General features: G+C 35.9%; 2 protein-coding genes across 5 annotated transcripts in view; one reads left to right on the forward strand and one right to left on the reverse strand.

The window, feature by feature from the left end:
* LOC128246597 (uncharacterized) overlaps nt 1-10979 on the forward strand; it is a 50461-nt gene extending 39482 nt beyond the window's left edge. For 2 of the 4 annotated variants that reach the window (XM_052965064.1, XM_052964980.1), the window contains exons 2-6: nt 5468-6116; nt 7501-7582; nt 7815-8229; nt 8580-8761; nt 8924-10979. In XM_052965064.1, coding sequence (XP_052821024.1) covers nt 5488-6116; nt 7501-7582; nt 7815-8229; nt 8580-8761; nt 8924-10267 — 2652 coding nt within the window. In that variant the 5' untranslated portion in view covers nt 5468-5487 and the 3' untranslated portion in view covers nt 10268-10979. Of the gene's footprint in view, nt 1-74; nt 204-5467; nt 6117-7500; nt 7583-7814; nt 8230-8579; nt 8762-8923 lie in introns of those variants that run through there. The other 2 variants (XM_052965229.1, XM_052964913.1) reach the window with 2 other exon arrangements.
* A 1493-nt stretch (nt 10980-12472) lies between these two features.
* The window catches only part of LOC128234433 (calpain-2 catalytic subunit-like), a 29009-nt gene continuing 14264 nt past the window's right edge, over nt 12473-27217 (reverse strand). The window contains exons 9-17 of the mRNA XM_052948682.1: nt 24196-24398; nt 23639-23745; nt 22838-22942; nt 22374-22444; nt 19232-19357; nt 17594-17667; nt 16819-16924; nt 14887-15013; nt 12473-14624 (exon numbers count right to left, since the gene is read on the reverse strand). Of these exons, the coding sequence (XP_052804642.1) occupies nt 14603-14624; nt 14887-15013; nt 16819-16924; nt 17594-17667; nt 19232-19357; nt 22374-22444; nt 22838-22942; nt 23639-23745; nt 24196-24398 (941 nt within the window). The 3' untranslated portion in view covers nt 12473-14602. The remainder of the gene's footprint in view (nt 14625-14886; nt 15014-16818; nt 16925-17593; nt 17668-19231; nt 19358-22373; nt 22445-22837; nt 22943-23638; nt 23746-24195; nt 24399-27217) is intronic.

A 27217-nucleotide genomic window follows, 5' to 3' on the forward strand; every position in this document is an offset into this window, starting at 1 on the left:
TTGGACGACATCGGTACGTTGTGGTTGTGGGGGGGGGGGGTCACCCCCCCTTCTGGCCACTAGTGCAATTGCAAAATTAATTTTGATGCGTGAGGGATATACTTAAGCGACGATGTTAACCATTGCTTCAATATTTATGCATGCATATATGTACTTGTTGGCAGTTTGGGTGCCTCATTTCTACATCAAAAATGCTCAACCAGGTATGAGTTTATTGTATAAGTTATAGCTCGTAGTTTGTAAAATGTGGTTCTTTAGCAAATTTGTTTTAAATACGAAATAAAAGGTGTTGCTTCCAAGGTATGCATGATCAAAATATCCATAAATTATGTATGAGTCCCTTTTGCTGAGTGGTTATGCTATTTATTTGTCCATGACGTAAAAAGCGTAGGTTCACCCCTGATTAAAACAAGACTTTATTTTCATACTTTCATTGTATTTTGTTCTGCAATTTCAGTATCAAAGAGTTAACTAATTATTTCAGACACATTACCTGGAAAATGATTATTTGGTGCCAATGAGGTACGAGTCCCTTTAAGAATGACAAAGTGTTTTTACAATCAGCTAGATAACAAGTTCATTTTTTCCACATATACAAGATGATCTACAAGTAATCATCATATGTGTATTTTTGCTTCACTACTATCTTGTAGGATGACTGGCTTATATACTACTACCGGGTATGTAGTAAAGTGACAACATGGCATTAATTACCAATTAATAGCGTTTATTTTGTAATGCAAAATTCACCAGCCTTACATGTTTGTACAGTTCGATATTTTTTTCTAAAACATATACTAGTAATACTGTTTGAGGAAGGCATTGGCACATGATGCATGTTAACATTCTAAAATGCCTTGCAGCATTTTTAATGGTGTTTAGCTTGGACCAGCTCAAAACCAAATAATAGGGGTTGGAAAGTCTTTGGTTTAGGAGTTAAAAAGTCTTTAATATGGTTATTAAAATAATTCAACTAGGGGTTGAAAAGTCTTTGTTATAGGAGTTAAAAAGTCCAAACAGGTAGGGGTTGAAAAGTCTTTGAAATAGGGGTTTAAAAGTCTAAGGGTTGAAAACTGAAAAGTGTTCTTTTTTAGAAGGGTTAAAAAGCCTCTTGGGGTTGAAAGGTCCTGCTCCCCTGCAGAACAGTGTGTATGAAATAAACTATTATCTTTGGTAAAACATTTCATATGGATTTCCATCAATTAATTACATCTTCATTAAAAATCAAGAAAATGGTACATTTTCTGTGTAAAGGTACTGACAACCGAAATAACATTTTCAAGCGTAAAAGTGAGTATAGCTTTGAAAAAATGAATAAGTTCTTAGTCGTTTGTAACCACAACTTAATCGATTAAAAATGGCGTTTGAGGAGATGAAACTAGTGTAAAGATATTTAAAAAATGGAATTTGTGTCACTGGTTGAGTAAGAATACTTCAGGTAATTTTTGATATGATTTATTGCATTCAAATTCATTAAAAGATGCTTAAATCTTATCGCTAAGATATCAGCACAGAAGTATTAGCTTGGAATTGGATGGATACAATGTCAGGACACAGGTAAACAATAAAACAAAACTTCAAATATATTCCTAAATAAATAAATAGGTGTTCTTTTAAGAGATTTAGGAAAGTTGAAATATTTTCCCATTAAAATTTATTGCCAGAACCTCCAATTGGATTAAGCCCATTGCCAATGTTACCAATTGGAAGATTCCAATGGGACAATGTTCCAATTGGAGTTTTCCAATTTCCTGACTTTTCCCATATTGAATTGTGGGAAATATCCAATTGGAAAAAATGGTCGACGGGATTTTTTTTTTACAAAAAATGATAAAAAGTACTATAAACGCACTTTTTCTAGATAACATTATAACCATTAATGATAATGATTGTTATTAATCACTAATTCCTTTTTTGAAAATGTGGGAGAATTTTCCAACAAAAAATGTTGGGCTGATTTTCCAATTGGAAAAACCATTTTTCCAATGGGAAGGCCATTTTCCAATGGGACTCCCATTGGAAAAGTTGACTTTAAATGCCAAAAAAACATATTTCTAAATTAAATTTCAGGAAACAAAAAATATCTCTTATTAGTATTACCTAACACATTTTAAAAATACAAAAATAAAAAACATTGGGTGAAAAATAAAAAAAATAAGTTTGCAAAAATTCCGGATTTGCAAACTTAATCCGGATGCTGTTATTATAGAAATGATACAAAATATGAGTTACAGCTCAATTCAACCTCTAGTGAAATAAAGGAGTAACATCACATCAAAACCGCGTCTATGAACCTTAAATGAAATATAGGAGTAACATCACATCAAAAACGCGTATATGAACCTTAAATGAAATATAGGAGTAACATCACATCAAAACCGCGTATATGAACCGTTAATGAAACATAGGAGTAACATCACATCAAAACCGCGTATATGAACCTTTAATGAAACATAGGAGTAACATCACATCAAAAACGCGTATATGAACCTTTAATGAAACATAGGAGTAACATCATATCAAAACCGCGTATATGAACCTTTTAATGAAACATAGGAGTAACATCACATCAAAAACGCGTATATGAACCTTTAATGAAACATAGGAGTAACACCACATCAAAACCGCGTATATGAACTTTTAATGAAACATAGGAGTAACACCACATCAAAACCGCGTATATGAACCTTTAATGAAACATAGGAGTAACATCACATCAAAAACGCGTATATGAACCGTTAATGAAACATAGGAGTAACATCACATCAAAACCGCGTATATGAACCTTAAATGAAACATAGGAGTAACACCACATCAAAACCGCGTATATGAACCGTTAATGAAACATAGGAGTAACACCACATCAAAACCGCGTATATGAACCTTAAATGAAACATAGGAGTAACACCACATCAAAACCGCGTATATGAACCTTAAATGAAACATAGGAGTAACACCACATCAAAACCGCGTATATGAACCGTTAATGAAACATAGGAGTAACACCACATCAAAACCGCGTATATGAACCTTAAATGAAACATAGGAGTAACACCACATCAAAACCGCGTATATGAACCTTTAATGAAACATAGGAGTAACACCACATCAAAAACGCGTATATGAACCTTTAATGAAACATAGGAGTAACATCACATCAAAAACGCGTATATGAACCGTTAATGAAACATAGGAGTAACATCACATCGAAACCGCGTATATGAACCGTTAATGAAACATAGGAGTAACATCACATCAAAACCGCGTATATGAACCTTTAATGAAACATAGGAGTAACATCACATCAAAAACGCGTATATGAACCGTTAATGAAACATAGGAGTAACATCACATCAAAACCGCGTATATGAACCGTTAATGAAACATAGGAGTAACATCACATCGAAACCGCGTATATGAACCTTAAATGAAACATAGGAGTAACATCACATCAAAACCGCGTATATGAACCGTTAATGAAACATAGGAGTAACATCACATCGAAACCGCGTATATGAACCTTAAATGAAACATAGGAGTAACATCACATCAAAAACGCGTATATGAACCGTTAATGAAACATAGGAGTAACATCACATCGAAACCGCGTATATGAACCTTTAATGAAACATAGGAGTAACATCACATCAAAAACGCGTATATGAACCGTTAATGAAACATAGGAGTAACATCACATCGAAACCGCGTATATGAACCGTTAATGAAACATAGGAGTAACATCACATCGAAACCGCGTATATGAACCTTTAATGAAACATAGGAGTAACATCACATCAAAACCGCGTATATGAACCGTTAATGAAACATAGGAGTAACATCACATCAAAACCGCGTATATGAACCGTTAATGAAACATAGGAGTAACATCACATCAAAACCGCGTATATGAACCGTTAATGAAACATAGGAGTAACATCACATCAAAAACGCGTATATGAACCGTTAATGAAACATAGGAGTAACATCACATCAAAACCGCGTATATGAACCGTTAATGAAACATAGGAGTAACATCACATCGAAACCGCGTATATGAACCTTTAATGTAATTTAGGAGTAACATCACATCAAAACCGCGTATATGAACCTTAAATGAAATATAGGAGTAACATCACATCAAAAACGCGTATATGAACCTTAAATGAAATATAGGAGTAAGATCAAACACGCGTATATGAACCGTTAATGAAATATAGGACTAACATCACATCAAAAACGCGTATATGAACCTTTAATGAAATATAGGAGTAACATCACATCAAAAACGCGTAGATGAACTTTAAATGAAATAAAGAAGTAACATCATATGTATCGCGTGTGGATTTTTGGTGTATTCATAATAAAACAGGGTTATTTGTACTGCGTTTTGATCTGGGAGGTTGTGTTCGACTCGAGAGGAATGTTGCAGATTCGGATTTCACAAGGCGCAAGCCGAGTGAAATCAAAATCTGCAAAAATCCATGAGAGTCGAATACGACATTCCGGTTCAAAACGCAATACTTATAACCCTTTTATTATATACACTACTGGTTAGATCACTTAAAAGTCACATGCCTTCATAATAAATGTCATTATATCGACGCACTATTTTGTTTTATGACGTCATTTTAACATCGTGCAACGATACTTGTTATGACGTGACGTCATAAGAGTTGAATACCGCCGTATTGCACAGGAGTTTGGGATATGTATTGCGTGTGGATTTATAATGGGTATATAATAAAACCCGTAACTAAACTGGTTGAGAAACATCACAACAGATACTGCATTAATAAAACATAACTGACTTTTTAAATGTGCTTAAGAAATTTAACTGCTTTGAGCTGTTTCAAAAGGAATAAGCTGTTCTTCAACATATTTTCGTGTATTTGGAATTAAAATATACTCGCCAAAACTCTATATTATGTGTTTACCAGTGAATGGTAAATCACTGAGTCATTCCAACACAACCATCTTTAATAATATCAGATAACCTTCTAATAAACGTCAATTGTGTTAGTTACATCTAACAACATGCCAAATACTTACGAAAGTAACACTGGACGTTGACGTGCCGATGAACGCCTTAGATCCCAACTCCGTAACTCTTCACTTTAATAATGTTATTTACACGTAAAGAACGTACCTTTAACTTGAATGTGTCGTCTATTATTTGATGTAGTAGTGTGTTATTTGTACATTAATACACATAAGGGTTTTTGCTACTTTCATGTTTTTAAAAACACAGACGATAATGGTATCTCCGATAGGAAGATGTGTTGCAGAATAATGGTGCTAGAATGATCGTTCAAATGATACAAAGGTCATGACTGGAACCAAAATCAGGGTTAAACGTCCACAAAAATAGATGTTTACCATGCCATAGGAATTGTTTCGCCGTGTATATGTTATAGTTTTAAATATTGACAAAACACCTCAACTTGTGTTGTTTTTGGTTGCATTTTAGATTTACAATTGTCCGAAGTCATGACAGATGTACAACCGGACGAACGGGATGCTAGTACGAAAGAAGAAACCATGGAAATAGATTCCGAACAAACTTTGGGCCAGGAGGTTAAGTATTCCGAGACCATGTCCAAAACAAATGATGGCAAAGCTGAGTCATCAAAGGACAAAACGTATTCAGAAACTATTGACGTCAGCGGATCTCTGGCGTCCAGTAGCATTGAAGCATCAGTGATTGACGAGGATGAGTGTAAATTAGGCGAGATATGTGCTGATGATTACGTGAAGATTGTTCGTTTTTGCGAATTGTGCGCCGCGCAAGATATCGTTCAAAATGCAGAGAAGTATTGTCCAGTATGTGATGATGAATTGATGTGCGATTCATGTAGCAAAATTCACAACCGTAAAAAAGCAACTAAATCGCACGTGCTGCTGCCCATAAGTAAGCTTGACGAGGAGGAAGCTAGAATGATGTGCCAGCCTTGTACGGTTAGAGATGATAAGAACCAAGCTATGTTTGTTTGTCCAGAATGCAATGATATTCCCTTTTGCTCCGACTGCGCAAATGTACATCACGTCGCCAGTGAGAGTCATGCTTTACTGACCATAGAAGACTTTAAAGCAGCCGTTGAAGACAAATGCTCTCTGAGGTAAAGTGGCACTGTGTGTTTTGTATATTAAATGTTTAGCATATAAAGATCCAACCAAGGTGTCCGTCTATCACCCAATACTTTTGAGTTCGATACACACCAGGGTAACTCATGGCCTCTCAAAACAAAGGACACCAGTACTGGTTTCTACCGGGGAAAGGGACTAGGTAGTGATTTATTTCAGCTTTGAAGTGTTTTTACAATCCAAGTTCAATAAACACTATATAATGGAATCAATAAGCTGCTTTTAGCTCACCTTAGCCGTAGGCTGAGGGTGAGCTATTAGGATCGATGATTGTCCGTCGCCTGTCGTCCGTCCACACTTAGTTTGTTAACACTTTAGGGGTCACATTTTTGTCTCAATTGTCACGAGACTTGGTCAGGATGTTTGTCCAGTAATTACTCGGACAAGTTCGAATATGGGTCATCTGGGGTCAATAACTAGGTCACATAGCCCAAATATGGAAAAACATTGTAAACACTCTAGAGGTAACATTTTCAGCCCAAATATTCTGGAAATTTGTCAGAAAGCTTGGGTTAATGATTTCTAGCTCAAGTTCGAATATGGGTCATATGGGTTCAAAAACTAGATTACAGAGCCCAAATATGGAAAAACCTTGTTAACACTCTAGAGGTAACATTTTCAGCCCCAATAACCTGGAAATTTGTCAGAAAGGTTGTTTTGATGATTTATAGCTCAAGTTCGAATATGGGTCAAAAACTAGGTCATAGAGCCCAAATATGATAAAACCTTGTTTACATTCTAGAGATAACATTTTTGGCCCAAATATCCTGGAAATTTGTCAGAAAGGTTGTTTTGACGATTTCTAGCTCAAGTTCGAATATGGGTCATCTGGGGAAAACTAGGTAACAGAGCCCAAATATGGAAATACCTTGTAAACACTCTAAAGGTAACATTTTCAGCCCAAATATCCTGGAAATTTGTCAAAAGGTTTTTTCGACGATGTCTAGCTCAAGTTTGATTATGGGTCATCTGGGGTCAAACACTAGGTCACAGAGCCCAAATATGGAAATACCTTGCTAACACTCTAGAGGTTACATTTTAGCCCAAATATCCTTGAAATTTGTCAGAAAGGTTGTTTCGATGATTTCTAGCTCAAGTTCGAATATGGGTAATCTGGGGTCAAAAACTAGGTCACAGAGCCCAAACATGGAAATACCTTGTTAACACTCAAGAGGTAACATTTTCATACATCAGTGGAGCCAAATCCCTGTTATTGCCCTTTAACTATCAACAAGTCTATAGCACAAAATTTTACTGAGGTGAGCGATATAGGGCCATCTTGGCCCTCTTGTTCTCATTACGGTATATGGCATGTGTACACAGTAATACAGTACACAGCTGATTTGTTATTCGTCTTAGGTATGCGGGTGTCAAATCAAGGGGCGGTTATACAAACGAGGCGTCACCTAGTAAAAAACTGAAACGATGTCAACAAGAGCGGGTATATATTTTGTGTGATTTTTGAGTGTTCAACAAATAATTTACCACGTTCTCATTGGTATTGCGGCGATAGATATGTAGGCATGGTCATTTTACTGTTAATCTATACATTTCGTAATGATTATGCTAATGTTTGACCTAAATGAGTAATTTGGTGTCGAAGAAAATTTAAATTCTGATTTTAATTGAGCTTATGAACCGCATATCACCCCTTTTATGTTTAAATGTTTTAGGATCGCCCTGGCAAGCCTAGGGCATCAGATATTGGCTCCGACACAGTAACTCTTTCTTGGGAAAAGCCCGCAGACTTTAGACAGAGCGATTACTTTCAAATAGGATATAAAGATTTGAATGGTGGAAGAAAATGGCGATTCTATCAAGGAGAATTTACAGAGTCTACCGTCAGACTAACGAATTTGAAGTCCGACACAAAGTTCGTATTCAGAGTCAGGGTTTATGATGACATTGAAGGCCCGTACAGTGAGGAAAGTGACGAGATTGTAATTGCATCTTCACTTGCTTCACGGCTGGTCAATTATGCTGTAAGGGTGGACGATGGCGACAGCGCTCCTGCATTATACGCATTGCCGATGACTGAAGTAGCCAAAGCTAGAAACCAGAACGCAAGGACAAGGAAATTTGAAATAGGTGAAGTAGATATATCCAACAGGCATTGCTACAAACTAAGCGCAGTGGTAATCTGCCGTCACTATTATCACGCAATTATTATCTGGAAATTATTTTTATATATCAAATGTAACATTTTATATTGTAATAGTTTAAACAAAAAGTACCGGAATTAGATCAAATTAGATTATTTTTCAAAACAATAATAGCAGAACTCATGCTTTTTTTCGTACATGTTCGCAATGAAGTTTATTCTGCTCGTCAAGGTTAATCACAGCGTAGGAGACTGGTAGTGCATGCAGTGTAAACGACAATGCTTTTATATACTTTTCCATCATTTCTTTTAAATATGCGTTTTTTTATGAATGCAGGAACACGACCAAAGCACATCTTAAACGAGAAGACGATTATGATGATCGGGGAAACTGGCACTGGAAAAAGCACTCTCGTTGATGGCATGGCAAACTACATTTTGAGTGTCAACTGGGACGACCCATTTAGATTTACAATCATTAATCTGGAAGAAGAAGAAAAACAGCGTACGAAAAATCAGGTATATTTATTGTGCATGTCCTTATTTTTGTATGAATACTAAACGCACTAGATTAAATATTAAGTAATAGTAAACATTTTTTTCTTTATCATTTCTATGTGACAAAATATACACTTTGTGTTATGCCATTTAATCACTAATGTTGTACTTGTTTTGCTTTAGGCCTTGTCCCAGACTGAATGGGTCACGTGCTACACAATTCATCCGGAAAAAGGGAGCCGCCTGTCCTACTCTATTAACATCATAGACACGCCAGGTTTTGGTGACACCCGTGGCATAGAACGTGATCAAGAAATCGTGAACCAAATACGCGAAATGTTTTCCAAAAAGGGTCCAAAAGGCGTTCTTTCCATTGATGCTATTTGCTTTCTGATCAAGGCTCCAGATGCAAGGCTTACGCCTGTACAAAGCTATATATTCCAGTCGATCATGTCCATCTTTGGAAAAGATATTGAGAACAACATATGTTCCTTGATTACATTCGCAGATGGAGTTGACCCTCCAGTTCTTGCGGCTTTGTTGGAATCGGGTTTGCCATTTGGTACAAGATTTACTTTTAATAACTCTGGACTTTTTGCAAAGAATGTCGATGTAGACGACACAAGTTTAGCCCCTATGTTTTGGGATATGGGGATGAAAGGTTTTCGTAACTTTTTCCAAACACTCGACACAATGAGTACAAAGAGCCTTCAGATGACTAGTGACGTTTTGTATGAAAGAAATCGCCTGGAGGTAACCATAAAAAATCTGGAACCAAAACTGGACGCCGGCCTATCGAAGGTCAATCAACTTAAAGCAGAGATAAAGCTATTTGCAGACCATAAAGCTGATATCGCAGACAACAAGGACTTCGAGTACACAGTAAGTTCAACACGACAGGTTAAAAAAGATTTGCCTCGTGGACAGCATGTGACAAATTGCACGCATTGTCATTTCACATGTCATGATAATTGCGCCTACGCAAATGACGATGACAAAATCAATTGCAGCGCTATGTCTGGAGGATACTGTACGAATTGCCCGGACAAATGTTTCTGGAAACAGCATGCCAACACACCATACATCTTTACTTACATCACGGTGGAAGAAAACAAAACGTATGGTGAAATGAAAGCAAAGTACGAAGATGCTTCCGGTAAATTGCTAACACAAGAACAACTTCTTGAAGAGATGGGTCAAGAACTAGAAGATATGATTGACGTTATAGAAGACATGATGATCGTGGTACGAGATTGCAATGCCCGTCTTGCAGAAATCGCCCTTCGACCAAACCCGCTGACCATGGTTGACCATATAGACCTTATGATCGAGAATGAGAAGATGCACAAGAAACAAAGGTGGTTAAATCGCGTCAGGACGTTGCAGTCATTCCGGAAACGCGCCCTTATTCAAAATGATGTTGAGACATTTCACAGGGAAGCACATACCATCGGTGTTTGTGGCAAACGAAATAATCGCGACCAGAAGTCCGTATTCCAGCGCATTCGTGATGTATTCCACTGGTAATATTCTGAGGACATGAATAGAAGCATAATACGAGTTAATCAAGTTTAACATTAGCTTATGCTTTAATAGCTTATGTCCATGACTGTATCAAGAGTCGTTAAAATGTTTTGGATCTTCCCATTCATCAAATAGTGTATGATTTTGAGAGACTTTGATATAGATCCTCTACGATATATAAATGTATGCTGATGTATATAGTATGAAAGTATGTGATGCGTATATGAAATGTTTCCTTTTTATTCAATGTATTTTTATTGCATAGGAAAGTGTTTTTGTGTCCGAACAAATATTTTATTGCTAAATGCTCAACAAAGGTATTAAATGTTTATATGCACAATAATTTCTGAATAATATCGTCAGTTTAAAAACAAAATAATTCAGGCTTTTCATCTGTGTATCCTTTCAACATGGTTTTGAATGTAAGATTTTGACTCGTCTGTAACTGTAATTTCGGTAGTTGAAAGCACATTGGATTTACCTTTACCTTTTATTATAAATAGTTCGCAAATAACCAAAAAACGCAACAATGGACAATGTTAGTAAACGACATCGTAAATGTGTTCTTGTTTTGTTAAGTGTAAAATTTTCATGTTTGCTCGTGTGTGTCTTATGAGACGTAACACGTAAAGTTTGTCTGCTGAAACGGCTTAGAAATTTTGATAATTATGATTATTATAATGGACTGGAAATAAATGTTGTCTGTAAACATGTTCTTGCGTGTTTCATTTATATCTTATCTATTTTTCAAGCAACATTAATTCTGTCGAACGTTCGCAAACTTTTAAAGGAAGAATGTAACATAGTTTATACAAAAAACCAAAACCAGCGTTCTGAATTTGATCATGTTAAAATAGACTTAAGATTGTTTGAGTTTTAGCCAGGTCGTTGAGTAACTTTAGAAGCTGTACCACTCATTTTGGAACACGGAATTTAATGGGGTTTAAATCAGTAAATGTAACTGAGCGGGTTGTACGTGGAACGCAGACTCAAATATGGCATCACTCGGCATGCAGACCATGAATATAATTCAATTTTACTTGTTACGCGGGATTTGGGTTCAAAATGGTCAAGTATTGTTTCCGCAGGTGTGAGGGAAGTTATATGCTCATTTTAGGACAATTTTGAGGTTGATAGCTCGTTTAAGCCCGTTTAAGCCCATATGGACTTAACTATTACACTGTTTATTCATACACGTTAACCCAAAACATTATTGATAACGATATGTTATTATTTGCTAAATCTGTATCCTGTCTCTTGTGCGTTGAATATTATAGACATTGATGGTTATTTCAACCTCGTAGTAAAATGTTAACGAGGATTGTCGTCCCTACTGTTACCATTGTTATATTGTAAAATGTGCTATACGCATGAACACATCATAATACCGCAGTTATACATGTATCTATTGTAAGATAGAATCGATGTGAGCATGTGTTTATGTGAATAAGGGAACGTCGATATCAGGTTTTTACTACAAACACGTGCATATGCATAAACAACTTCATAATTCATCAATCGCTAGAAACGACACAGTTGGCGACAAGTTGTTTTATTCGTTTCCTCAAATGTGTCTTCAATTTTAATAGTTCTATTAAATCCATTTATGTTAAGCAAACGTTAACGTTCATTTCTCTTTACGACTTATTACTTTTATTGAAGCAAGCTCTGATCGGGATACTCATAATGCGGAAGAAGCAGAGAAACATTGAGCAAAAATCGTATTGTTCAGCTATTTTTTATCAATATCTAAATCGTTATTTCCTATTAGTATTAATTGATTAGAATGATAAAAAACAAGTTAAACAGTTCAGAAAGCAAAATCTGTGTTAGTTTTGTTTTCATTCTGATGAATAAAACAAGACATGACAAGTAAACTTTAAGGTCATAACGTTATGCTTATATGCACTATAAAGGTGCGATAGCTTTGCCGATTAATATCTTGATATAAGTTACAGACCTTGTGTTGTATGTCGTGACATACTAAGCGATTTTAGTCTTGACTTGTATCACCTTACTTAAATATTAGTCAACAAATAGAGTGCACTTTTTATTCAGAAATTTAATAAATTCGCAAATAAGATGATTGTAAATTTCCTTCTTGCGAATATCTTTTTATTCAGAAATTTAATAAATTCGCAAATAAGATGATTGTAAATTTCCTTCTTGCGAATATGTTTCATCAGAAAAATCAACAACAAACACGAGTAAAGAACGATGGGACATTTATCAACAATATCTACATATACTTGTTTTAGTTCAAACGAAATTCCTCTAACAGTCATTGTTCGTAATGAAGTTAAAGTGAACATTGATTGATAGTCTTGCATTGAAGGTGCACAGACATGAGCATGTAGAAAACAACGGCATGCATGCGTCTCGATCTTTGCGCATTGTATTGCAACACAACAAAAATACAGTGTCAATTAAATATATATGTATACGTAAATATCACATCAGGTAATGTATATCACAAATATGTAAATAAAATGTTCAAAAATGTATATTTCTTATATATAACTATAGAGACAGATAAATTATGGTATCCCTTATATTTCTATCTAAATTTCGAATGACAACCCCCTATATAGTTGGTATCGTGGAAATGAGTAGAGAAAAAATGCATGTATTATACCCAAAACATTTGTTAGACACCGGTATTTAAATAGTGCAAAAGTAATTCCATTTGTTTTTGTCCTTGCAAGAAAAATCATAACGTTTAGTGAGAAATAGTTATATTCGTAAGCAGCAAGTCAACGTATGTCAAACAAAACAAAACATAAATGAACCATAAAAAGTACTTAATTTATACAGCTGGTCCTTGATATAAAGTTAATACATCATACATAAATACATAAATTAAATGGTGATAAAGTGCAGACTAAATGTTTTGAAAAATGCAAAAAACATACACAACAAGTGCTTATAATAATGATCAGCAGTTTCAATATTTATCACAGTCCGAGAATCACAATAAAAAAACTTGATTTAAAATGGACGATTAGAATGTAATCATTATGAATACTGAGAATAAATACGTACATATGTTCACCAGAAATAAAACAATATCCGAATTCAAATGGGGAACAAATGATGCAGCTTTGATCAAGAGTGGATAAGTCTTATTCGTAACAGCTATTACACATATAATCCTTATCTTATATAAAATGATTGAGAATATATATAATAAAACACACTATATTGCCTTTCATGTAAAATAATTTTCAAATTGCATACAACAAGGCCAGCTGTTATCATGAAATGAAAACCTGACCTCAAGGATGATAACATTATCAATGCGATATAATTTTAAGGGACAGACTAAATTCAGTTGTTTTGGGGGATGGTAGTCTTCGATTCTAATACGCACTTTCCCAAATCGTGTGGCGTTTAAAACGTTAAGTGTGGTCCTGTACTAAACCTGTCATAGTTGAACGGTTATTTATAACAATCTTGCAGTGAATTTATGTCAAAGGTTTTTCACATCTATGATAATCGCCTCCGGTGCTGTTTGAGGAGTTCCATCACACGGATGAAAGAACTACACGTTGAAATCTTAAAGGTACATTGTAAAAATGTTTACAAACTAAACAAATAAAAAAATATATACTTGTGATGGATAGCTCGATTTTGAGTTTGGAAAAAAGGTCAGCCTCAGGTAGGATAATATTAAAACGTGAATTTTTGGGTTAACAAGTATAATGTATTCGTATGCGAAACTTGGACGCTTCTTACAATGAAAGTTTCGTACCCAGATAGATTATGTATGTTTCGTTGCAAGCGCACCAAGTTTAGACAGTTCTTACCTATTGGGATATGTACCGGTCTTAAAAATATTCATTTGTGCATTCTCATTCCCTGTATTGAATGTGTATTTTTTCAGGAAAGGCAATTTTGTATATGTTATATGCAACCTGTCGATATTTAAATAAATACCATATAGTAATTACTCATTGCGGTTATCAAACTTATCGGTTTAAAGAAGACCATTCTAGTGTACTAGGCACTTCCTTCAATCAGAAAATATTCTCCATTCCAATGTACAGTGTCAACCTGCCCAACGTGCTCTGCTGTACTATCAGATCTTCGATCTTACAACCCAATCCGTACCTTGTTCGTAAAACAATTTACAAAATGATGACTAACATAATGACTACTTACATAATGATGGCTATCATAAGTACATAGCTATTGTAATAATTCGAAGAACCAAACAAAGTGTTGCACATTGTAAAGAATGGGTGATTCCAATCATTCCAACATTTGTTCAATATACTTAATCTACAAGATTACACCTGTCGTCTGTTGTGAATTTAAACTTGCTATTGTTATCGCAGTTCATCTTGACATTTGACACGGCCTGAAATTATAAAAATTAAATCGTTTTAGAGAGAAAATCAAGCAAGATATCATTTAATTGCCAACACTAATTATCAGCATACTTATTTCATCAGATGATGTGCAAGTTAAGCTATTAATGGATAAACTATCCATGTATGTATGGACATTGATTGTGAGTTAACGATATGATGCTTAAGACCGTTTATACGTGTTTATTCCTTTATGTAGACAACATCATCAAAACAAAAGCAGTATCATACCAATATATAACTAATACATACTGTAGCTGAATATGTGAGGAAGCTCGAACGATCAGCGAGAATGGTTTCTCCTGTCCGGAAGCGTCCGTATGCAGCAAAGCAAAATAACGACCCGGGGGCAAACAGTAGGTGATGCCTGCAGACGAACCTGAAATGAGCACAAACAGTAGTTTATGTCTGCATACGAACCTGAAATGAACACAAACAGTAGTTGATGTCTGCATACGAACCTGAAATGAACACAAACAGTAGTTGATGTCTGCATACGAACCTGAAATGAATACAAACAGTAGGTGATGCCTGCATACGAACCTGAAATGAACACAAACAGTAGTTGATGTCTGCATACGAACCTGAAATGAATAAAAACAGTAGTTGATGTCTGCATACGAACCTGAAATGAATACAAACCGTAGGTGATGCCTGCAGACGAAACTGAAATGAATAAAAACAGTAGTTGATGTCTGCATACGAACCTGAAATGAACACAAACAGTAGTTGATGTCTGCATACGAACCTGAAATGAATAAAAACAGTAGTTGATGTCTGCATACGAACCTGAAATGAATACAAACAGTAGGTGATGCCTGCAGACGAACCTGAAATGAATTCAAACAGTAGGAGATGTCTGCATACGAAACTGAAATGAACACAAACAGTAGTTGATGTCTGCATACGAACCTGAAATGAATAAAAACAGTAGTTGATGTCTGCAGACGAACCTGAAATGAATTCAAACAGTAGGAGATGTCTGCATACGAACCTAAAAGAACATACGCATTACATGTTATGCCTGCGCACGGACCAGAAATGTACACATACAGTAGAAGGTGTCTGCATACTATCCTGAAATGAACATGAGGTAGGTAATGCCTGGATACGAACATGAAAATAACACGTACAGTAAGTGATGCCTGCAGACGAACCTGAAATGAACACAAACAGTAAGTGATGCCTGCAGACGAACCTGAAATGAATACAAACAGTAAGTGATGCCTGCAGACGAACCTGAAATGAACACAGTTGGTGATGCCTTCAGACGAAACTGAAATGAACAGAAACAGTGGGTGATGCCTGCAGACAAACCTGAAATGAACACAAACAGTAAGTGGTGCCTGCAGACGAACCTGAAATGAACACAAACAGTGGGTGATGCCTGCAGACGAACCTGAAATGAACACAAACAGTGGGTGATGCCTGCAGACAAACTTGAAATGAAAACAAACAGTAGGTGATGCCTGCAGACGAACCTGAAATGAACACAAACAGTATGTAATGGCTGCAGACGAACCTGAAATGAGAACAAACAGTAGGGGATTTCTTCATACGAACCTGAAATGAACACAAACAGTATGTAATGGCTGCAGACGAACCTGAAATGAGAACAAACAGTAGGGGATTTCTTCATACGAACCTGAAATGAACACACACAAGACAGAATTCATTTCCCATGTCAGAGGCCTTTAAAAAATTAATGAACTTAACGAAATAACATGTCAAAGCGCCATTTAAACATCTTATATCATAACCGATAACAAAGCGTCCTAAAATGTCATGGAAAGGTGTCACAATGAGTCAACTGACCATGATAAAAGGCCATGACATAATCCGTGAAATATCACATGACTTCCATAAAGTATCTCTATGATATTTCCCACGAAAATGTCCATGGAATCTTATTGTGTCATCCACCATAACAATAACCAGTAATATAAACACATAAAACCTGTGGCGTAAGCGCCAAACAAAGGAATACAAATTGACTTAAATCTACCAATCACAAGACACATGAAATATCTAAACAACACTCGAAATGGGCATTTAATAACATGTAACATGATAAGGATACATGAACGAACATAATTTCGTATAACAACGATGGCCTTTTACCCCTGACAATAGTCAATAAAATAAAGCTATTTCAAATCGCACAAAGCAATTAAACAACATTACCCATGACGAAGGCACCGTCTTCTCCTTCATCTGATCTGCAACAGGACTCGTATTTATTGTCGAGGTAGTCGATGTCTTTGGGACTCATGTCTTCGGATGGGTCCATCTACAGTACAGTATTGCAAGTGAGAGGTTATGCTCTTTCAAAGAGTTTTTATTTTATAAAACGGGGGATCATTGGATAGAATTTAGTGATATGGGTCGTAGCTTGGTGGCATAAATAGTGCTTCTATAGGACCTTTCTTCCATTACATATTCAAACTGAATTGCTACCATTCAAACACGTATTCACAATAACTATACTTGCTATCAAAGCCTAAAAAGTTTGCCCTTGCATGACGAAACTTTGCATTGATAAATTATAAACATGTTGAGAAATTTAAATATCATAAAAGTAGTCTCAAAATAACCATCGATTGCTCTTAAATAGACTCTTTACTTTTTGATATCAATTTAGCAGTAATATACAATTTAAGTATAAAAAGTATTCCAGTTTAAGTAGGTAGCGAACACACGCCGGTCCAGTCAATGGAAAATAAGAAAACGGCCATTAAAACCACACGCCCACATGGACTTATACACGAAAACTAGGAAAACTAAACCTTTAAGCCTTTTGCTGAAACATTTGTTGAAGGGTTTCCGCCGTCAGTACCTTAGTTTTAATATTCCTTTTGATTTCCCACGCGTTATTTCTTCATACAAAACAGAGTGCATTTTACAAAAAATATGAGAGACCCTTTTAAATTATACAATAGATAGAATGTAAATAACTTACTGGGAATACATGGATGCCGATAGCAAACATTTCACCCATTGCAGCCTGCATCAGCGTCAGGTTCGTCAACACCTCTGAAAAATAAACGAAATCGATATCAAGCCCGTCCTGCAGTAATAAGTGTAAGGTTGAGCGCTTGTTAACTGGTGTAATCCCCCGGTGTTTATTATTACGAGTTATCATCCTCCACCCGTCAAGGCGGTTACTATTATGTATAGTATTTGGTGTCGGTATTGTGTCGTTATGGACCTCTTGTTTAGTGTTGTTAAGTGTGCCTTGATCCCCTTGGGCCTGTGTACATGCGTTGGTTAATATTCAGGGTATTGGGCTTGTTCCTGTAGTTAACTTTGTTTTATACAGTCGAACCTCGTTGGCTCGAACTGCCAGGGAACGGCGAAAATACCTCGAGCCTCGGAAGATTCGAGCCAAACGCGAATGCTTACCTTCAGTTTATAAGAATTGATCTTTTACATCAAGTTCGAGCCAACGAGGATTTCGAGTCAAGCGAGTTCGAGCAAAAGGGGTGACACTGTATGTCAATTTGAAGCATTACTCACTTTGTGTTGTTGAAATCATTGTTTAAAGAAATGTTTTGATTATGTATACATCAATTCATTAAAACTTCTAGTACACATCAATACATACAATTTCATAGCTTCACATAGCATAATTATGATCAAAGTCTTACAATAACTTAAAAAGTACAACTTAAATGAAATATTCCCAAAATGAAGCCAGATGCTACATCTCAACGCATATTCAAATTTGAATTAAGTATTCACCTTATATGCATTTTGTATAAATTTCTTGCCAATAATCAGAATAAATTTCAAAATCAAGTATAAGGAGAGGTCAGTACAATTTGCAATATTTGGAACAAGGATAATCGAAAGCAAACTATATGTCAGTCAATACCGAGGACAAACATATTGTTTGGAATACTTAATTTAATTGCAATTAGCTGCATCATCTGCTTATCATCACTTAACAAAGGACATCATTGGTCAGCTTTATGCAACAGACTGAATAAACTGTTATGTTCATCTTGTGGGGATCGATCTTACCTCCACTCGGTATGTCGGCAGACACTCGACAACGTCGCTATGAGAATTACTTAATAGTGAGACAGTTCAAGTTCAATCGAACAACAGGTAATACTTTATCAGCTCAAACTCGTAGTATTGGGACACGTTTTGTCATTGAATGTGACAGGTACGTCCCTTCTAATCTATTTATTGAATGTCAAATGCCAATTAAAGCTGCACTCTCACAGATTGAACGTTTTGATAACTTTTTTTCTTTTTTTGTCATGGAACGAGCCAATTTATGTCAAAATACATGTAAACCATTTTTATAAGACTGTTGACAAAAAAGTCGCATATTTTTCTTTTTAAGTTCAAAAATTGATGTTTTATGCATTTTTCTTTATCCGTTAGTTACGCTTTAAGCCATAAAAGATTAGCGAACTGAAATATAACAATCTGAGATCTAATATTTTGTCAGCAGTCTTTAATCACTGGTTTGCAGATATTTACGCAACAATTTGCTCATTCGAAGACAAAAAAAAATAAAAAATAAAAAGTTGTGAAAACGGCAAATCTGTGAGAGTGCAGCTTTAAAACTAGTTATAGTTCAAACCTTTCCCTCCATGGTCCGGAATCTCGAAGAAAACTTGCGGATTACTGGCAAATGTATCCCGATTTGACACTTGGCCTCCCGCATTGAACCCGGCTTTCCATGCACCGAACAGTGTCTCTGTGAATTCTGCAAAGATCCAACGAAAATAGTTAAACATCTATCATGAGTGATAAAACAAAGAAAGTAGCATTCAATTGGCGGAATAATGCGAGATTGGTACTAAATACACCTACCGATACCAATAATAAAGATATTGGCATGTGGAACAATAGTTTGATACTAAAGTAATTAATGGAAACTATTTAAGAGTATCCAGCGTTCGTTTTTGTGTAATAACGACTATTGATTTAAACGTTCAATACACCTACTTATTTCATCTAATACTCTTAAAAATGTCATACAATTATATATATGACATGCACGTTTAATTGCATCTCAATAAGACATGTGCTTTCTCATCCCATCTCCATACGACATATAGTTTCTAATTGTATCTAAAAACGACATGCACTTCTTAGTTCATTTCAATACGGCATGCACTTAATAACTCCATCTCAAAACAGCATAACCTTTCTAATTCCATCTTGATACGGCGTGTCATTTCTAATTCTCAATACGGCATGCACTTACTTATGTCCTCTAAATACGTCATGCACTTACTTATGTCCTCTAAATACGTCATGCACTTACTTATGTCCTCTAAATACGTCATGCACTTACTTATGTCCTCTAAATACGTCATGCACTTACTTATGTCCTCTAAATACGTCATGCACTTACTTATGTCCTCTAAATACGGCATGCACTTACTTATGTCCTCTAAGTGCGGCATGCACTTACTTATGTCCTCTAAATACGGCATGCACTTACTTATGTCCTCTAAATACGTCATGCACTTACTTATGTCCTCTAAGTACGGCATGCACTTACTTAATTCCTCTAAATACGGCATGCACTTACTTAAGTCCTCTAAATACGTCATGTACTTACTTATGTCCTCTAAGTACGGCATGCACTTACTTAATTCCTCTAAATACGGCATGCACTTACTTAATTCCTCTAAATACGGCATGCACTTACTTATGTCCTCTAAATACGGCATGCACTTTCTTATGTCCTTTAAATATGGCATGCACTGACTGATGTCCTTTAAATACGGGATGCACTTTCTTAAGTCAGCTCTATACGGCATGCACTTTCTTAAGTTAGCTCTATACGGCATGCACTTTCTTAAGTTAGCTCTATACGGCATGCACTTTCTTAAGTCAGCTCTATACGGCATGCACTTTCTTAAGTCAGCTCTATACGGCATGCACTTTCTTAAGTTAGCTCAATACGGCATGCACTTCCTAATTTCATCTCATTACCACAGGCACTTTCTTATTCAAGCTCAATACGACATGCACACTATTTTATCACAGGATGGCATTCACTTCCTAATCAAATTTATTACGACACGCATCTTTTAATTACATCTTAATACGACACGTACGTTCTAATTACATCTCAATACGACACGCACGTTCTAATTACATCTCAATACGACACGCACGTTCTAATTACATCTCAATACGACACGCACGTTCTAATTACATCTCAATACGACACGCACGTTCTAATTACATCTCAATACGACACGCACGTTCTAATTACATCTCAATACGACAAGCACGTTCTAATTACATCTCAATACGACTGGCACGTTCTTATTACATCTCAATACGACACGCACGTTCTAATTACAACTCAATACGACACGGACGTTCTAATTACATCTCAATACGACACGCACGTTCTAATTACAACTCAATACGACACGCACGTTCTAATTATATCTCAATACGACTGGCACGTTCTTATTACATCTGTATACGACACGCACGTTCTAATTACAACTCAATACAACACGGACGTTCTAACTACATTTCAATACGACACGCACGTTCTAATTACATCTCAATACGACACGGACGTTCTAACTACATCTCAATACGACACGCACGTTCTAATTACATCTCAATACGACACGCATGTTCTAATTACATCTCAATACAACACGCACGTTCTAATTACATCTCAATACGACACGCACGTTCTAATTACATCTCAATACGACACGGACGTTCTAATTACATCTCAATACGACACGGACGTTCTAATTACATCTCAATACGACACGCACGTTCTAATTACATCTCAATACGACACGCACGTTCTAATTACATCTCAATACGACACGCACGTTCTAATTACATCTCAATACGACACGGACGTTCTAATTACATCTCAATACGACACGCACGTTCTAATTACATCTCAATACGACACGCACGTTCTAATTACATCTCAATACGACACGCACGTTCTAATTACATCTCAATACGACACGCACGTTCTAATTACATCTCAATACGACACGCACGTTCTAATTACATCTCAATACGACACGCACGTTCTAATTACATCTCAATACGACACGCACGTTCTAATTACAACTCAATACGACACGGACGTTCTAATTACATCTCAATACGACACGGACGTTCTAATTACATCTCAATACGACACGGACGTTCTAATTACATCTCAATACGACACGGACGTTTTAATTACATCTCAATACGACACGGACGTTCTAATTACATCTCAATACGACACGCACGTTCTAACTACATCTCAATACGACACGCACGTTCTAATTACATCTCAATACGACACGCACGTTCTAACTACATCTCAATACGACACGGACGTTCTAATTACATCTCAATACGACACGGACGTTTTAATTACAACTCAATACGACACGGACGTTCTAATTACAACTCAATACGACACGCATTGTTAAATTATATCTCAGGACAACATGCACAATCTTTTTCACGCCAATTCGGCACATCCTTACTAATTCCACCTTAATACCGGATGCTCTTACTTTTTCAGTACGACTCTCACTTTCAAATTAAAGCTTAATAAAACGTGTGCTTTCTAATTTCATCTCAATTTATGCACCTGATTAATTTATCTGATATGCTTCGTGTTTTTCCTCAGGCAATTACTAATTACATAACATGAACGTTTAATGTCATGGAATTACAACTTTTGATCACATGCATTTAATACGTTTCACTCATACACTTACTGATCTTATCGTGTTCGGTTTTCTCCTCCAAATTGTCGCACTCCATCATCATATAATCCCGTCCCAATTCTCTGCAATATACAAACCATCCAAATTGTATTATGTTACGTACAGGAAGGTTTCGTAATTGATGGGTGTTTCAATGTGACATTGATCCAACATAGGTGATTTCATATTGTCAAGTACTTTAATATTGGCCAATATCTCGCACTTAAGGTTCATAGGAAATGTAGGCAAGATGAAAACTGAATTTTAGCCTCCGAAAACAATAGTTCAATTATTTAAGCGAAATCAGGAATCGATCGCCAAAGTTGACTACAAATAAATTATTCGTCTTGACGCGCATGGATTTGTCATCGTTTTGAATGCATTGAATAGGCACTCTCGTCTTTTTGTCCCAAACAAAACGAAAAAGAACGCCAAATGGCACAACTCGGCTATCACAATTTGGTCACCATACTTACCTGACATCTCGCAGTGGACTCGGAGAAAACACTCGGATCATGAACTCCTTCTCTGTGCCGGCGTTTATTGTCGATGGAACCGCACAGTAGTGCCCTGGCTCAACCCTGGTAGCGAACATAAAGAAATTATCAGCGAGAATTCAATCATATGGTGAAAAAGTAATATTTTCATATTTAATGTTCCTCGCAAGGATATAGTTACCCACCTCTCCACTCGCCTACCGAATACTGCCTCATGGTCTGCCCGTGTAAGAAATAGTTATACACGATTTTAAGAGTCTGCGTACTGAATACTGACAAGCTTTGCGCGATTGCCCTTTCAGGCCCCGAGTACTCCTGTAAGCCCTCTTAAAAACTGCGTACAAAAAGTGGAGTTAAAGCCATAATAAGCCGGCTATCTTTGTTATTAAGAAGAATTGAATTGAATTGAGCAGACAGACAAACATTTTACAATTAGCTTCCAAAGCTTGATGCGTGGTGACCCTATATCATTTTGGTTTCAATTGAGTGGTATCTTCTTGCTGATTAGGTAGATTCTAAATACTAAAGTCACTACAGTTTTTATATATGCTCTTTATTTCAAATGAAATTTGACGTAATACCGCCTATTTTGTAATCCATGAAATAGGTAAAGAAAACCGTTTCTGTTGTATAATTTTCGGTAACATTATACTTCTTATAATTTTCCTTTGCTTCAAAAAACATACTTTTAAATGATACAAAAACAATATGTGGTCACTGGGCATCAAAATCACAAACAGTTGATGGTAGGATTGACGTATATATGCCAGTAACACGTACTTGTATCTGCCGCTCATCTGACGTTCTTGTTTGTAGACGTTGTTCACATCACCAAGGAGCGCCATCACCGCCTGACAACAGCCTCCATGGGACGTCTCCCCCATACACTGAATAAAGATGTTATCATAAATTAAGCAAAATTACCAACCATCACTGTCTAACAACAGCCTCCATGGGACGTCTCCCCCATGCACTGAATACAAATGTCAGCAAAATTAACGACTAAAGAGTTGTTTAATATATCAGGACAAGAACGTCTCAGCGGAACCCCTAATCCCGACCTATATAACAACAGCTTCCATGCGACGTCTCCCAACTACTCAGAAGCGGCAGCCTTTAAATTGACTCGTTCACTTATTGGATGTTGAAGACATCTATTAGAAAAATGATCGTAGCTCTTTTATTAATTTAAATAGTTTTCCAAAATTCAAAAAATAATGTTTATAAACCATTGTATTATCAACTTTTGTTTCGACATGTTCTGTTCAAAGAACAAACAATGCCAATAATGAACGTAATGCCTAAATGATCAATTAGTTCTTGTTAATTCCACACACCTTGTACAGGTCGACGCGTATAGACTCCTTGTCCGTCTTGCGGTGCTCCATCCTCTGACATATCTGTACCACAAGGGGAACCAGACCGTCACTGCCCATCCCCTCATCACTTATGTGGAACTGGTAGCGAGGATTCCCTATCCGGTTTTCAAATCCAGCCGCATTCTCGCCACACCACGCCCCGTACATAGGGGTGCAGTAGTCTATTTAAAAAGAAGATGAGGAGCATTTTGGTGGGGGTTTAACCGTATTTTCACCCTAGTTGACAGGACCATACATAACAGGTAGAGTCAATAAATATATTAAATAGAATTTATTAAGTGCTTTTTACCGCAATCAGTCTGTACGCAACGTTAAATGTGCCTTAAACAGGGACTAATTCATGGTTTGGAAAATGCAATTAAAAATATATTACGAAAGAAAGTGTTCCACAATCTCTTAAAAACATTAGCAACGCGATTTGCCAAAGTGTTGTTTCGTGATTGGCTGATCACATTATTACGTGATGTTACCACCAATGTCTTCGATAAAGGTTAAAATATCCGCCAGATGTTGTATCAGTCCTTGTGACCGAGCGATTTAAAGCTCTAGTTTTCCATTCTTTTGTTTATTTTCCATTGAATTTCTACGTGGCCTTCTCCTTACTAAATCCAGAATATTTGTTTATACTTCATTTGTATTTGTTTCTGCGATTTTGGTATCTAAGAGTAAAACATTTATGAAGTGTTCTCAGTTGTATTTACGACACAATTGTGGTCCAAAATCATGAAAGACTCCCTTTAAGATTGTATTAGTGATAATAGTTTTTACAGTAGTGCCAGGTTCGCTTTAAACTGATAAAAACTGCTATCACATGACCATGTTAATCCTTTGTTATACAGTGCCGGGGGCAACAGAAGTGACTTTTAACAACGAAGTGGGGATATTGCTGTGGAATGGGGAAACATACACCACAAAGACATAATATTGGCTATGCATATATGTTTAGTTGAAAAGGAAACTTCCTCCACTGTGACTATCTCCTGCAGTGGCTTTCGTTTACTGTTCACTGCCATATCACTATTTGCATGTGTTCACCGTATTCACATCAATATTAAAAGCTCGAACCTCATTTAGATCTTTTCCAATGTTTGTCGTTATTGATCACTATGTTTGTTTTCCTGCTGTATTTACTATTCAGCAATCAACAGAAAACAGAGTGAGCGTACCTCGACATGATGCGAGTCACCAAATATATGCCCAATTTACTACAGACACTAGTTTGAAAAGTTAGCCTTTGTGGAAAAAAAGAATGACTGAAATATACTTTATGAATCTATTGTTGGTGCATTCGTCAAAATCGATCCAAGTAAATATAATGAACAGAAAATTTGAAGAAAAAAAATGATTGTCATTGGGCCACATAAATATACAAACACCAATCAAGAATCAATTCATTTGGGATAGGGGAAAACCGTCTCACGCAGATATGTTTTTACAACTTACTATCACCATCTGAAAAAGAGATACAGATTATTACAATACGTCTTAGTGTTATATAAGCAGACAAGACCTCATCTGTCCTTTGTAAAAAGAAAGCTCTAAGGTTTTAGGGAAATGTTATGAATTCCTCGAACTCTTTAATTGTACCTGTTTATTATAATATTATAAGAGACAACTCCCCTGTAAACATAAATATTAAAACAAACTGGCCAAAAGCTGTTAAATGACTCCTTGATGGATTAGGCTTTAGTAATATTTGGTTAAATCATAACATGGAATTGAGCTGTTTCATTAAACAAAGAATAAGTGACCAATATGTTCAACAATGGTTTAAAATTGTTAATTCACAGACAAGGTTAGAATCATACGTAAAGCTTAAAAAAGAGTTAATATTTGAAAAAAATGAAACCATCGATCAAGAGTAACATCGAATTGCTTTGTCAAATTTTAGATTGAGTGCACATTCATAAGACATAGAAACAGGAAACAGAGTAAACAGAAAATATAAATTATGTAATATCAATATGGTAGAATCAGAGTACCACTTTGTGTGAATTTGTCTGCTGTAAACTAGCCTGAGAACTGTATATAAACTGAATCAATCTTTTAACACATTCGCATCGTTCATGTCTAATAAAAACAGTGGTAATATTAGTGATGTTCCGATGATCATATGTAATCGTAAATTGATTGGTTTGCCCCAATAAGACTACACTCGATTGTAATTGATCATAATGGAGCATCGATTAATTCTTCTTTCTCTCGTTATTTGCGTTTGGTTTATTAAAATCATTTTTTTTCCTTTGAGTTCATTTATACATTCGGTGTTCAGTTGCTGTCGTTAACAATATGGCCGAAAGCACCAACACTTAATAAATTCAAACATATAGGTAGAATAAGCATAGTTAAGAATTACGAGTAATTGTACAAGAATAAAACTACACTTAAGAAATTTTCAAAAAAAACGATTGTACTATCGATAATCGATTACTTGAGTGGAACTGGTTACCGATAGCAAAATTTGAACCGATTCCGAACACTACGTAATATTAAAAACAAAACTCACCATTTGTATTTAAGGCTATGAGAAAAAGAATTGACGCTATCGCTATCGTTACTTCATAATTAGATACATTTTTTTGCTTTATATATTTGCTATATATGTATGTTGTATATACTTGTCAGATATAAATATGTTTATTTTTTCTTTTGTGTGGCCATTTGTGTATATATGATAATATTTTATTTGGCCAAAGGCTTGTTTTAGCTAATATTGCAAATAAACTGCAATTTCAATTGTTAAACTGTCATAACACTCTCGAAATATTTAGTTCCGCTAAAACAGTTATTTGTGTGTAAAGCGCAGATGAACAGAACGGACCCAAAGTATACATGTCATAAAGAGTATTATGTAAAATAGCATGAATTTGGCTCTTAAACATTCAGCTTGGTGTACACTTAATATGTCTTGACAGTATAGGATTGATTATCTACGCGAACATTGACGTACACCCACCGTAATGCACCAGTCAATTGTAAC

Source organism: Mya arenaria, chromosome 1 (assembly GCF_026914265.1).
Source record: "Mya arenaria isolate MELC-2E11 chromosome 1, ASM2691426v1".
Classification (NCBI taxonomy): domain Eukaryota; kingdom Metazoa; phylum Mollusca; class Bivalvia; order Myida; family Myidae; genus Mya; species Mya arenaria.